Source organism: Gadus macrocephalus, chromosome 16, assembly GCF_031168955.1.
Source record: "Gadus macrocephalus chromosome 16, ASM3116895v1".
Taxonomy (NCBI): domain Eukaryota; kingdom Metazoa; phylum Chordata; class Actinopteri; order Gadiformes; family Gadidae; genus Gadus; species Gadus macrocephalus.
The window spans coordinates 10,262,759-10,278,244 of NC_082397.1; the positions used below are offsets into that span (position 1 = coordinate 10,262,759).

General features: G+C 43.5%; 1 protein-coding gene across 2 annotated transcripts; it reads right to left on the reverse strand.

Annotated features, from left to right (window-relative positions):
• Positions 1 to 1,339: 1,339 nt before the first annotated feature.
• On the reverse strand, positions 1,340 to 11,885 carry dyrk1ab (dual-specificity tyrosine-(Y)-phosphorylation regulated kinase 1A, b). 2 transcript variants are annotated; one of them, XM_060075920.1, is made up of 11 exons: positions 11,038 to 11,885; positions 7,441 to 7,637; positions 6,993 to 7,085; positions 6,690 to 6,878; positions 6,368 to 6,515; positions 5,970 to 6,256; positions 5,536 to 5,682; positions 5,221 to 5,361; positions 4,763 to 5,066; positions 4,095 to 4,219; positions 1,340 to 3,793 (listed from the first exon to the last, which is right to left on the reverse strand). In XM_060075920.1, the coding sequence occupies exons 2-11, from the start codon at positions 7,558 to 7,560 to the stop codon at positions 3,203 to 3,205; spliced, it is 2,145 nt and encodes a 714-aa protein (XP_059931903.1). In that variant the 5' UTR covers positions 7,561 to 7,637; positions 11,038 to 11,885; the 3' UTR covers positions 1,340 to 3,202. The 2 variants fall into 2 exon arrangements, with proteins under 2 accessions (XP_059931903.1, XP_059931904.1); XM_060075921.1 differs by lacking the exon at positions 11,038 to 11,885 and adding an exon at positions 10,230 to 11,017.
• Positions 11,886 to 15,486: the final 3,601 nt, after the last annotated feature.

Below are 15,486 nucleotides of genomic sequence, written 5' to 3' on the forward strand. Positions count from 1 at the left end.
TAGATCTTACAATCTGTGGATACATGGACTTATCCTTTCCCCCATGCTGTTCAATTCTATAGTGCATGATGCATGTACAAAAAGTGATAAAATGTGAAATAAAAAAAATGAAGGAAAATATTCAAATTAAATCAGAGGATTGAGACTTTTGTTGGGTGGTAAGATAATGTTAACAAGTATACTGATTTGTGTAAAACCCACAAACTAAACAGGCTTATGGAAAATGGAACCTTTTTTTCCAACCATGTGCTTCTCATATAACCAAAAAGTGAAGTTTGTGATGTACATGCACTTACAATATACCCTGTGAACATTAAGGTTTGAAGATCTAGCTTTCCCTGTTTGATTCAAACCCTACCTCATAATGTTGTCCTGATGCAGTCAAGTACCACTGCCAAAAGGCAAGGTTTTGCCACTAAGAAAACAGGAATTCCTGCCCACCGAATGGTCACCAGATTGACAAACATAATCAACATACCAGCAAGGAGCAAGGTAGTGAGTTCTATACTTCCTTTATTAAAAAAATATAAATATATACATAAATTCTATTTCAACTATTAAAAAGGGGCTGCATTTCATGACAACTGCTCTAAATAAGAGGTCAATCAGCATGATCTGAAATAGGCGCACACTTACGAGTCACTGCAGTCAAATTTTTTTTTCAGTCTTTATTTTGGAATGTTAAGTACCAGTATGAAGGGCCAGTAATCAAGTCACTGGCCAATTCTGAATGTCTCAAATTCTATGGGGTATGAAAAATGATTGCAAATTTGCAATTGACCTTGACATCCAGATAAAACCCCAATCAAGTTATAGGTAGCTTTACATTTATACTGTGGAAATAACAAGTATGGTATTTATTTTTGTCTGTATGATGTTCTCCCCTCTTAATTGACACTAAAATGACCTTCGACCCTGGCCTCTGCTTAAAAGGCGGTTGTGGGCAGGTTTTTTTCTTCCGTCTAAATTTTTCAAAGTTGATAAAAATGAGTAACAGAAAAAAAGAATGCACTTTTTAAAATCCCTGATAAAAAATAACAAAAAATAAAAACCTAAAGATTCTGGTTATTGACTGTAATGATCTGAGAGGACATGCATGTCTGCCTAAGCCAAGCATGGGATTGTGGGCTTATGGGCAACGGTTTCCCTTTAAATAGGACCACAATCACAGGGATCTGCCCTACCACATGAGCACAAGACCATTCCAAACTCAACTCTGATCTCCCAAAGTTATCACCGTCCTGCCAGAACCACGACCTAAGGTCTCCATTCATGGCAGAACTTAGCACGTTGACCAAATGATGTATGAAAGGCAGCAAAACCCTTTGAAATAGTATGATGGGGTGGGGGAGGGAGGGGCAAAAGAAAAAATACGACACAAATAGAACGCATTAGTCTCTTTTTCTTTTTTTTTTTCTTCTTTTTTTTTTTTTTTAAACCATCAGCTTCTATCCTGCTACTCTGGGGCCTGCAGAGTAACTACCAAATGTTTCTAAACATACCAAAGTTTTTAAAAGACTCCCAAAATAATCTACCAATTAATATGGAAACAGTTTTGGTAAAACGAATCTGGTCATAATATACAATAGCCAACGTTCTCGACGACGGTCTCCGGTTTTGCTAAAGTAATATATTGCAGCTGTTTTTTTTTTGTATTGACGTTAAAATAATCATGATAAACTTTTGCGTCAAAAGTGGTGAACTGCTACATTATTGGTTACAGACACCTATATGCTATAAAACAACTGCTTTGGTATAAAAACATATCCAAAGGGAAAATAAATTCTTGTAAAATTCACAGCATAATTTGAGGAGAAAAAAGGCAGTCACGTAACATTTTTTTTCTTCCGTTTCCACGTTTTGGATGGAGAGACTTGTGCAGGTGGTTCTGATGAGGAACTACATGCAAAAGCGGAAGGGGGGGGGATAAGTAACCAAAAAAAGCAAAAACAAAAAAAGGGTAGACTCTGGAATAGATAGTTCTTTCCACTGCAAAATCCTTAATTAGTGAATAAGATTTTCAAGGAAGTAATGTTTAGGAGGTTGTTGTGTACAATAAGACCCTGTTATGTGGGGCCCTGCTTGAGAAGAAAAACTTTGTAGAGAAAGGCCTCAAATTACCATTCTTATTTACCTTTTTATGTTTGTTTTAATTTCCTTAAAGAATTAAGGGCTGTCTAGAGAGAAAAATAGAGAAAAGCCATCTTAATTCAAATAATAACGTCCAGCTCCGTTCCATTCCAAGTCCGTGAGTCGTAAGGCCAAAGGGTTATCCAAGAACCAGCCACTGACTGTCCTGCTGCTGCTGCGTGGGCGGGGTCTTCTCGTGGCCCGCGCCCACCGCCGCTCTCGTCTGTGCCGGGCCCTGGCGCAGCGTGCAAGGCTGCGGGCCCCTGGGGCCCGAGGGGCGGCGCCAGCACCCTCCGCTACCGACACCGGGTCGGTGTCTGCGTCGGCGTGCGGGGGGGTGGGGGGGGGGGGTCTCCTTCCTCCTGCTGCTGCTGCTCCCCTTCTCCGACCCCCATCCCCCCCCCTCTCTGTCCTGGCCAGCACGTGCTCTAGGGACTCCACCGTGGTGTGTGTGTGTGTGTGTGTGCTCCCCTTTTGACAGAGTTACACCATACCGACCGACAACATGAAATATCACTGCAAACACCCCCCCCTCGTCAAGCTACAGGATTTACAAGCAGCTCTTAGGTAAAATTTCCATTAAAAAGTAAAAAATAAAAAGAGGGCAAAAAAAAATAACCACAACCTGTGGAACGGTTAATGTCAGACGTTCCACGGCCTGAACCGAAAGAGGACGCCGCGCGCGTTGCCACCGACGGCTACCTGTAAACCAGCCTCAAACGTCGTTCTGAAATGCTCCTCAGAAGATTTTGCCACATAATACCATATGGTGATTGTGATTACATGGAACTGGTGAAATGGTAAGATGGATGTCTCGATCTTACTATGGTTATTCTGCAATATTACTTTGTTCCTAATGATTGCAAAAGAAAAAAAGAAAACGGATGTAAATTACATATATACTTTTTAACCCCAAAAAAAACGTTTTTTTTTTTCCTCTGTAGTAGCGGTTCAGTGATATCTCCCTTCTGACGCGAGCAGCTTTTTGTTCTCAACACACCTTGTAGTAAAAAACACCACCTTAAAAATGACGCACAGGGGGGGGGAAACACACAGCCAAATGTCAGCGCAGTCACGAGCTGGCCATGGAACTCTGCTGCACACACACTCCGGTCATCGGAGACTCCTCTCGGTCCATGCCCGGCCTTAGGCCCAGGTGGGCCTCCCCCAGGTAGTGCGCCGGCCCCGTGTTTGTGCCCATGGGGAACGCGGGGTGCGCAGCCATGCTGCCCGTCTCCTGCCGGGGGTTTGAGAAGGCGCCCAGCCCCATGCTCAGCCCACCGTTCTGACTAAAGTCCAGGGCGCCCACGGGCAGGTGGCGGAGCTGGTACGCCTGGTTGCCATGGTTCCCAGTGGAAGAGGAAGATGTGGAGGAAGAGGAGGCAGAGGAAGACAGGGAGGTCATGGACAGGTGGCCATGCACCACCTCCATGGAGTCCTGTGTCGAGGAGCTGTGTGTCGGGGAGGTGTAGTGGCGCGGACGGGGCCTTGTGGCCATCATCTGCCCGTGGTGGTGATGGGGGTGTGAGTGGGGATGCAGGGCCTTGGGGTGCTGGGGGGGGACGTGGAAGGTGGTCTCCTGAACCGGGTGGGTCTCTCCAGTGACGGACTCGGGGACCACGCCGCCTCCCCACACCAATGGAGGAGGGTAGGGCTGCCTCACCTGGGATGGGATTACAGTACACCACAGCGTCGTTGAGAGGAGCTCTTTCAATGTTCAGGGTTAGTAAGACATGATGATAATGATCATAATAATAATAATGTCTCCAAGTGGGGTTAGTCCCCTCCGTTTTCGAAGATATGCAAAACCTTTTTGTAAATGTTAACAGTAAATAAAAATGACAAAATGTGTTAACATGTGGTTGCGTTGATAATTCACCGATACAGGGTCATTCTTTATGTTTCATTACAAGACCTGGAAATAGACCTTCCCATATCCTCTACGCTCTTCCTCCCTGACTGACCTGTGGGCAGAGGCTGTCGCCCTCGATGGCGGGCATGACCGGCCCAAAGTGTCCTCCACTGTGCAAGTGGTGATGGGTCGGGTCTGACCTCGCTCGGCCACTGGTACTTGTCCCAGACGACCCTCCTTCAGGGGTAAACACAAGGTTCATGAGCGGAAAATTGTTACACAAGCAGAGCACGCCACAGCCCACTGGTACAACCATCAGGATAGTACAATGATCAGAACACAGTGAGTTAGGAGACCAACTGCAGATACAAAATACCATCTTATTGTAAAATAAGACACAGAATAATACACTTATATGATAATATAATAACATAACACAAAGATCAGTAGTGAATTTATAGAAACTCTTCAGAGGAATAGCTTAAACACTATTGCTTGATTCCTTTACGGTCTCTGTAGCCCTAATAAAAACAATCTGCATTTACATACCACTTTTCAAAGCAGTAAACGCCTTAACAAAACGATCCAATTAGCAACCAGGGGATAATTAGGTGGCCATGTTGGTAAAAGGGCCCAGGTTTGGTATCGGGCCAGGAGTGCCACGGGATCCTTATTAACCACGCGTGTATCGCAAAGAACCCACGGAGAACACGCATGGTCTGAGCGGTACAAGATCCACCCCCCGCTGTCTATAACAAAGCCAGATTAAGGGGTCCGCACCTGAACTCGAGGAGGTGCTGGACGTGGTTCCTGAAGACTGGGACTGCTCCAGCGCGGGGCTAGTGGACACGCTGCTGCTCGTGTTGGTCCCCTCGTCGGCAGTCTTCTTGAAGAAGCTGTGCTGCAGGGCATAGTAGGGCTGGATGCGGCTCTTGGGGTCGTAGTCCAGCATCCGCAAGATCAGGTCCTTGAACTTCAAGTAGTCGGCAACCGCGTGGCCGGACTCGCCCGCCCGGCGGCCACCGGGCCCGCCCGCCTCCACGCCCAGGATGGAGTGGAGCTTACGAGAAGCTGGGGGCTTGTACTGTTGTGGACGGAGAAGGAGAGAGGGAGAGCACACCCAGGTCAGCACACGATGCACCGACAGCGGACGGGACAAACCGCGCGGGCCGATGATTCAACCGCAAGCTTTATCCGACGGTTTGTAGCAAAGATAGCATCAATACTGATTGGATTACCCGTTTGCCATCTTTGGTCTTCTTTACACTCCATGTACCATCCGAGAGCTTCTCAAAAAACTTCCTGGCCTTCGGAGCTAGGTCCATTATGTGGTTCGGTGGGATCCCGAGCACTTCTACGATCTTGTTCATTTGATCCACCTGACGAGGAGGAAATGTTGGGTTAGCGACTACATCGTATAAAATGTAGGCCATATAAACCTGTGTGTTTACAAAAGGTACACCAGAAGTCTAAACATCCAACCACTTCTGGATGTTAACCTCAGGAAGAAAATCTTGAGCTGAACCCTCGGTCCGTAACGTGTTTGAGCGTACCTCATTGGCTCCACTAAAGAGGGGCTCCCCCGTGTGCATCTCCACCAGAATGCATCCGAGGGACCACATGTCTATGGCCAGGTCGTAGGGCATCCCCAGGAGCACCTCTGGGGAGCGGTAGAAGCGACTCTGGATGTACTGGTATATCTGCAGAGAGGAAGGAGGAAAAGGTCATTACACCACTGCTTAACCACAGCTCTAAGTTGGCATTAGCGTAGAACACGTAACAAAATAAAAGAGGGGTGTTGATGGGGTCTTTTAAGATCTGGCTAGGTACAACAGCGGGAAATTAGCATGTGCAGCTAACCCTGGCTTATTTACAGCAAGCAACTTGTCTGTTAACCAGTGAGCATCGTCCCTATCAACTAAATAAATTGAAAAAATAAAAATATCTGTGGCGCTTCGATAAAACGTCAAGACTCCGGGCCACGCACCCTCTGTCCCAGTTGGCACGAGCTGCCGAAATCCACAATCTTGATGGCGCTCCTCTTGGGGTTGCAGAGCAGGATGTTCTCGGGCTTCAGGTCACAGTGGATGATGCTGAGCTCCGGTGTGGCCAGGAAGAGCAGCGCCGTGCACAGCTGCTGGGCGAACTTCCGCGTCAGGTTGAGGGAGACGCCGCGGAAGTTGGTGTTCCTCAGCAGGTCGTACAGGTTGTAGGAGAGCATCTCGAACACCAGGCAGAGGTGGTTCCGGAACATGAAGTGACGCTTCAGGTGGACTGTTGGGGAGGAGAGGAGTAAACAATGACCGTTTGCAGGAACGATGCGTGACCAAGCTGCAGGTTTCCCTGGATACAGTAAAGATATTGAAGGTTTTTATTTCCTCTTACCTATGTAGTACTTCATCTCGGTATCATGTTTGTTCATGAGCTCTAGGAGCCGCACTTCAATCTGGGCTTGATTGAGGAAAGCTTTCTTGTTCTTAATTATTTTAATGGCAACCCATTCTTGCTCTGCACGGTCATAAGCCTTCACAACCTGCAGACATCAGAGGGGGAAGAGGGAAAACACAGATTAAAATCGTGAAACAATTCACTGGAAACGTTATTTAATGACATCAGGACCAATCAAAAATAGAATTTCAGGAAGGACAATGCAAATCAAAGAAACTTCAGAATGAACATCTTAATGTCCACGAGCTCGGCGACGCACCTGTCCGAAAGACCCCTTCCCTATCAAGGAGTCGATCTCATAGCGGTCCATCCACTTCTCCCCGTTCTTGACGATGTAGTCATAGTTGTCATCGTCATAGCCATCGTTGAAGACCTTCCTCTCCTTCTTGTGGCTGGAGTCCTCGCCCTGCCCCTGTTGGTGGCGACGCTTCTTCTTTGCATAATAAACCTGTGGCGGTAAAACCGGAGAGGCGGTCAGCGAAAAACAGTAATCCTCCTTTGTGAGCTTTTTAACACAAGTGTCATTGTGTAAACTAATTGAAATCCAAAAGTTTACACAAACCTCATTGATGTGTTTGTATGTTTTGATAAGGTCAATGGAGAGCTTCCTCAAGGGAGCCGAAGTTGGGTCACGAAAGCACTGGGGCATGTGCCTCTGAAGAAGAAGAACAGGAGAGGCCGAGGTCAGAGGTACGCTTCGTATTAATAGCACGTCCACACAGACACTGCATTCAAATGTCCCCTTCACGTGGGGGGGGGGGGGGGGGGGGGGGAGACGACAACTTGTTACAAAGCATTTCATTCTTCATAAATCCCTCGCTTATCAAAAATAATTACAATAATCGACAGTAGTCCGGTCGCTCGTTTTGTTATCATGACAGTATTGTACAGAAAATAGCCTTGCTCCGGGTAAAATGCAACAATGTGATTATATGATATCAGCTTATTATTATTATGGTGCACCGGCAGAATGTGACCAACGGCCGTTCATTAAGGAGCGCGGGTTCTACCTGATTGGCAGTGAGCTGTTGGGTCTGGTCGCTGTACGGTAAGACCGCAACAGATTGGTCAGTGCTTGGCTGGTGGCGGTCACTGTACTGCTGGTGCGTATGGGGCATTGGAGCAGCCATCTGAAGACCAGCAGTGTGGAAAGAAAAAGAGGGCGCAAGCCGGACGGACGAAGGTTTGCATGCTGAAGTCTCTCCTCCTGAAGGGAATTAGGATCATCATGAGTTGCACGTTAACTCAATTCAATGTGGGCTACAGGAGAACACTGGACGAGCCACGCAGCAGGGTTTCTGTGTGTGTATAGAGAACAGGTCTATGGGTTTTTCTGTACTAGACATCATTAGGCAGATCACTGTCCTTCAAGACATCTCAGAACAAATAACAATACACGTAAAACCATTAAGGATATCCATGTTACTATGAAGTGCATGTACTGGCTTTTGTATGACAAATAGCTAGGTCTAAAGAATCAAATGCCTGTAGGAGATCTAATTTACAGTATATACATACATGCATGCATAAATGTTAGCATTTCAAGCTTTACAGATTGAATACACAACAGTAATCCTAAGCATATTAAACTGCATTGTTTTAAGAGCAAATAATGATATAAGATCATTATTTTCCTGTAATTTACAATAAATAAATACATTAATGCATTAAAGAATGATCACATTATAGAAAATAAGACATATAAATCAACCTTTGCATGAAAAAAGGACCAAAGGAGTGGCTTTAACAGTAAAAAAGGATGAAAATAAAACCTATCCACACTGTACAGTGAATCATCCTTCATTTTAAGCCAGAAGGAATAAAAAAAATATTAAATAGCATGTTCAGCTATCAGCATCTCTCTCCAGACAACACAATTCACCAGTGCTACACAGTAACCACTATTCAGAATCCCAGCAACAGCACCTAATTAGCATAGCCTATCACCACAGAGATACAGCGTGATTTGGCAAGCCCATCAATGCACAGACCAATCACAACGCAGTATGCAAATAGCCTACTTTTGTTGCCAGGGCAGAGCTGCTCCCATTTTCCAATGAGAAAACAAGAAATAAACAAGAAATAAAATTGAACTTTGGCACACTTAGACGCTGCTTTCAACACAAGAGCCTGACAGCAAAATAGCAGCACAGCCCAAAACCTGCACTCCATCTGAGAGCGTTAGAAAACGTTAGAAAGCTGACCCAGCTGAGGAAAGGGGAAGAATACAGGTCCAGTGAAGGAAATAAAGGATTTATAAGAGGCAAGGAACAGACAGTGGAATGGAAAGATAGATGTACAATGTCAAATAGTCCAATAAATATATATTTATAAATAAGAAATAAATATTTGTATTTGAATTGTGTATATTTACATATAAAAAAATAAAAAGCAGAAATTTTCATTGAATTTGAGATGGATAATTTTACAAAGCATTTCACAAAAGTATATATGTATGTATGATTTAAACGCTCTTTTAACATAAAAGAGCGATAATACTGCAATTTTTAACATTGCAGTATTATCAAGTTAACAGACAGACATGGGATTGTAACCCACTTCCTTAAACGCAATTTCATGCCCAGAATGTCAACAATGCTTAATTTAAGGTTAGGTGGAGGCGACAGCCATAAAGTAAGCATACATCTATGTATGTATGAAGGGGTGAAAGGCCATCAAACCCATACCTAGGACCCAATATACCAATTTGTAGATTTACAGTTTAATATAGAAATGTGCATGTTGTAGCCAATCAGTTTTTAGAAGATTAAACATTGTGTCCACCAAGGAAGTTATAATTATTGGTTCAAATATTATTGTGCCTTCCCTCCAAAGGTTGATGTACTTGACAGCTAACCTGGATGCATCTTGTCCTGCATTAATTTCATATCATCCTGGGACGAGTGTCCAGCAGCGAACCTCAACCGACTACAAAAAGTAAAAACAAAATATTATCCATGGTAATCTTTGCTTGGATTTTACTTTGTTGTGGTTCAACTTTAGTTCATAGGCTGTTGGGTAAACCTAACAATGTACATTTAAAATGTGTAATGTAATATGTTTATAGATGTCAGGCAGGTCAAAGAAGCCAGGCAGTCAGAGAGCTGTTTACTTTTTGTCCCGTTAATAGCATTTGTTCCCTGGAATGTTCTTGAACACAAAATGTGTGCCAATTTTAAAAGAAAGTTAAATATATGAAATGAAGCGGCCTGAAGAAGGCAATGGTCATCAGATAAGACAAATGTTGTGGATTTAACATCACTGGATGCCTCCCCTGAGCATGTCTGATTTTAAATGTTAAAAAGATGTCAGTCGGTGAAGATATCAAGATCTGATAGGGATCAAACAAAAATATATATCCCATTTAGAATAGTTGTTAGGATACATTCTTTGTGGGAGTAATTGAAAATGCTCCAACAATGCTCCACCAAAGTTCAATAAGTACCAACACAAACCAATTCGTCTGAACAAAGACACAATCTACAATTCAATAATACATCCACCACAGCATACATGTTGAGATCATTTTCCGTTTTCAGTACCGACTTATGAACAGTTCCCTCTGTACCGTCTATTCACCACAGCATCACCGGGGCCTAAATATGTGTAAATATAGCTAGCTAGCTATTATTAGCCGTCACGTATCAGGACCAAATCACATCTTTAACACTCTTTATCTCGCATTCTCACACCAGGCATATATTAACAACCATTTCAACGTCAAATAAACATGCAAAGGCCAAAATCATCCATAGATGTAATACATGAGCATCGGGCTCCATGGCAGCACTGTACTTACAGTCGATGGGCTAGATCTCGTCATGGCTGGAATTCAGAAAGCATATTCAGCCTCTTTCCCGTCTCCATCCGCTACATACCGTGTGTAAATATCGCAATATTGCAATATTTTAACCTGCAAAAACAGCTCGATTTCCACGAATCAGGGGTACGGGGCCGCTTCCACTCAACGTTAGCCAGCGCCGTTAACCGTCAAGCTCAAATCTGCGGGACAAGCGAGTAGTCCACCTCTCAGTCCTCCACCGTGCAGCTAGTGACGATTTGCCCAGCAGCCAGCGGGTTACGGGCCCTTTCAGCGGGCTCGTCAACAAGCCAGCCTCCACCACTAGCCAGGTTAGCCCGATGGTTAGCCAAATTAGCAAAGGTGGCTGTGGGCTCACCTCCACAGTGAAAACACACACGGCAACAGTGAAAGTACCGAGACATATAGCCCACAGCACATCGGCTATCATTAAAAAAATGATCTCATAGATCGCAAGGTGAGCGGTGCCCGTCAACCCACAGCGCGATGAGGCTGACTGCTAGCTACCTAGCGCCCGGGCTTGTCCTGTCCAGTGTTAACAATGGTTCGTTGACCTACTGCCTGGACGGACCGGTACCACCAGCCACAGGGACGACGGTGGGGACGGTAAATGTAAGCTGGCTGTCATATCCCTGACCAGCAGCGCTGTGTGACTGTCGGCAGACGGTGCCGTCGCCCCTCCGAGCCGCTCCGTCTACGGTCAAGACAGGCGGACTCGTCAAGGGCTGGGGAAAAATGAATAAGTTGGACAACAGCGTGGTTTAAAAATGGTTAAGATTGCACTTACCCCTGATGGCACGATCTTCATTTAAAGTCCAATAACCTGTATGATGAGGCAACTTATCCAGTTTGAGATTCTCCCCTCCCTGCGCGGTTAGCCAGGGACGTTAAACCCGATTCCCCTTCCTCTTCACCCCGGCGAGGTCTAGAACCATCCGCGGCCGGCTACTCCACCATGCCCAGCGCACTAAGTTTGCTCAGAATCCGAACGGGCCACTCAAGGCGTCTTTGAGAACAATCAGCTGGTGACTAGCTGCCCGCTAACGTTAACTAGCACGCATTACTCACTAGCTAACCTTAGCCGAACGGGCTAGGCTAGCGAGTTGACAAAATGAACGCGGCTAGCATTAGCCCCGTTTGCTAGCTTTAGCTCCTTTCCTCCGAGCTAACGATTAGGAGCTGCCCGCTAAATAAACCTCGTCGTAAATTCCGATTTGTCGTGTCTCTAGTGCTAGTTTCCGCGACGGGTATCTTTTCGACAGACGTGACCGCTCGGCTGAATCCCGGAGGTCTGGATCGCGTCGCAAAAAGCGTGTCCTCTGATAATTTTTTGGATAAGAATTTTATGTCAATTTTCACAAAATGGCGCGCGGTCCAAACCTGCGCAGTGAACCGGCCCGGTGGACCGGAGACGCGGACCGCCGCCGCCGCCGCCTAACCGCCTTAACTCTTAATAGATTGTTTGCCTCTTGATTTTCATGATCCGTTCCACTCGACGCGTTTCTTTATCGAAAAATGTCAAACATATATCCAGTGACAGCATTATTCCGGCGGGAAGGGAGAAGATTTGAAAAGACTGAGGCTGGGGGGGAAAAAAACCCTTCTGACAAAATGGCGATGCTCTGGCTTGTTACCATGGCAACTGTCAATCAAAAATTAAAATACCCCGGATGTACCAATGACGAATAAAAATCTAACTATGCACAGAGCCACAGAGTTGTAGTCTCTCATCATAACTCTGTTTTTTTTGCTCCTTGTTCTGATGCCAAATGAAGAGATCTGAAGATTCGGACCGTGTTTGTTTTCATGGATGTCCCTAGTTGATTAAGCATTTATTCATGTTTTAACAATGGAATATCCCAACGAATGTAAGGGTATGCATGCATGCTTGCCATGTAGTTTGTGTGTGTGTGTGTGTGTGTGTGTGTGTGTGTGTGTGTGTGTGTGTGTGTGTGTGTGTGTGTGTGTGTGTGTGTGTGTGTGTGTGTGTGTGTGTGTGTGTGTGTGTGTGTGTGGGTGGGTGTGTGTAGGCCTGCCTGTAATGGCTTACCAAACCTACAATTTCAACGTGATTTCACCAGATACCAAAAGCAGTAAAAAAATTATGATAAAATGAATGGACATAGACATAATTACGGTTATAATATATTTCTACCATTGGGTGATCACTAGGAAGAGAGAACAGTGGAGGCCAAACACTGAAATCAATCCGTTGAAACAGTGCCATCACTGGTGAAACACTGGTCATTACAATTGCTCTTTCTAAAAGGTTAAAATTGGAACAGGGGGAGTCACTCTGCCAAACTGCTTGCGTTTGATCGCCTCCTGTGGCGCTGTCGCTGAGGTAGGCCTATGATTTAAGTGTTTGATTGCTCATTCCCAGATTAAAATACTCTTTAAAAGGGATGTATTGCCCTGGCACCGAACAATACAATTAAGATATTCCAAAACCAACTTTACTATTTGATGAAAAAAAGGGAACATTTATTGTGGACATTGTGTCCCAACTCCATGTTCTTATTGTTAACTTTGCCAAAACATTTCTTTCCAAAAATGTGATTCCTGCCAATACAAAATCACAAAGGAAAAACTTGACCAAGAGCTTAGTTTTGGGAAACGTGTCAGTGCGATCTACAAAATAGACCTTCCAAGTCAGGCCAACAAGACAGTGTTGTACTCGTGAATGCTGACAGTGTGAACAGTATGGGTACAGCTGTAGAATAAAGAAGAACTGTACTTCAGAGCACCATTTGTTTGACATACTCTTTTAGTTTGGGTCCCAGATGATTCCGTTGGCCTTGTTTATCTTAATAATTAAGATTGCCTTAAATCAGTTAGGTCCTTCTGACTCCTTCACATGGATTTTGTTCAGAGTTATGTAAAGAACATGTTTGTTTGAACATATTTGACTTTATTGCGTATGAGTCACCGCACTTGGCGGTAATAATACTGCCAATAATACTAACTTATTTTTACCTTTGTTTATTTAACTTAACCTTTGTTGGTGATTCGTCACTCAGTCCATTAGCTTTTTTTTTAATTTGTCATGTGGAGCTGGCTACACATTTGTAGTTCCACCATTATTGATTGTAGGCCTTCATTTGAGTGGCTTTGGACATAAGAATGGCTCTGACATGTCCCTGCACCTCAATCTGAAGGGTTTAGTAAAAAATAATGATGTTGTTGCTTCTACTTTAATCACTTATTTGTTTGCCTTCAGAACACGCATGCAGAACATTTCTAAAATGGTTTAAAAATCTCCAGATCAGTAGGACAGAAGTGTTCCATCTGGAGCTGTCATGATGAGCCTCATGGCCAAGATGACTAACAGCCCTCTAAATAAATTACATCCTAAATGTGAGCCCAGGAATGGCATTTATCTCCCAAATGACCTGTGTATTGGAATGACCCCCTTAATTGTAAACTTGATTTATAGGATGTATTTCAATGCCATTAAATATTATTTTCCATGTTTGTGGATATGTTGATTCTTACTTGGTCTGCATTTATATAGCCTATATTTATATTCATATATATATATATATATATATATATATATATATATATATATATATATATATATATATATATATATTATATATGTATAAAAATATAGTGATATATAAAGATTTTAAATATATGTATATTGTATGTGTTTGTATAGATACGATTTGTTTGGGCTTGCCTTGGTGATATGTTGTTCATTGATTAAATGGATTTTAAATTCTACATTTCTTCAACACGTTTGAATGTTTTACCCTGATTAGATAGCCATTCAGTTAGTGCCGTTTGCTACCCTCTCTTCTTGTTGGCCTACAAAGGCGCGCAAAGTTCTTTGGTCAAAAGCTCCAGACACAATTGCTAATGTGGGTTATAAAATGTTTAAAGTTGGCATGGAGAAATGTACAGTATGTATCTTTCTATTAACCGCTAATAAAGAAAATGACTGCAAACCCTTTAATGAATTATCAAATATAATTATCTCATTTTATATTTTGGAAATTTTTTGCACAACTTCATTTATTGGGGTCATGAACTCTGTGCTTTGTGATGACGCAGTCAAAAACTTTTGTATCCCGGCTGGCAAATCCAATTAAAGAAACCACGGGTGAAAGGTGGTTCCCTTGAAGGATTGGGAAAAGTCGGACTCACACCATTATACTTCCATCATAGTTATTGCTTAAAAGGCGGATCCATAAAATATCATGTAATATATATACTTCTCCACGATTTACCTGACAAATTTGTCATTTTCTTCGCCCAGAAGAGGGCACTATAACTCTTATTTTGGCACATTTTTTGAGTTGAATCCTTTGCGTATATGACACAAAAACAAAATAAACACAAAGAAAGCCTGGTTTATAGGCAAAGAATATTTTAATATTTTTGTTCCGACATATTCATGCCTCTTTCTTGCATTCCAAATGTTTTTTTTATATAAAAAAAAACAAAAAAAACTCATCCTCTATGTAGGCAATATTGCTGCTTTCCTTGACATGTGTGAAACTCATCCATAATGTATTTACTTCCAGGTCTTAATCATTTCTATGTTATTTCAGAATAGGCCAGCCGGAAGAAAGCGGAAATGTCACTTCATCTCAGACATTTGGTTTCATCACATAACATGGGGCACCGAAGTGCATGCGATCTTCTCACGCTCCAAAGGTGTAGGCTACCTATAACTACACCTTAAGGACTTTATTATGAGTCCAATAACCATGAAAAAAGTTGACCCTTGCGAAAGTATTCATGACTGGATAAATCTTTCTGCAGTTTTTATATTGTCAATTTGTCATTAAGGGTGATATGCTCTCTATATTTCCAAGTGTGAGCTCAATTCCCAGGGATCTCATGTCTGATGGCGTCCACCTAAATCGCGTTCATCTCGAACAGCTGGCTGGCAAATTGTACAAAGGAAATTTAAAAGCCAGAAATCGGAAAGAAGTGATCAAAAGAAACGAGCCATGTTTCACATTGATCAATGGGTTCACTGGAGATCAATAAGTTGCCCTCCGCACATCGCTTACCGTGTAGTGTGTTTCCTGGTCACAACAAACTCATACCCAAACCATTAGCAGTGCCTCTGGTCTAAGTGGTTTTGAAACAGCTCCACACACTAACAGCAGATGCTTGGAATTTATGATCCCCCATTACTTTTTAGTGCCGCTGCCATTGTGCGTGAAGGTTTTAGGGGTAGGACATGCTGTCCACGTCCACCGTGGCGGCCCCTCCGGAA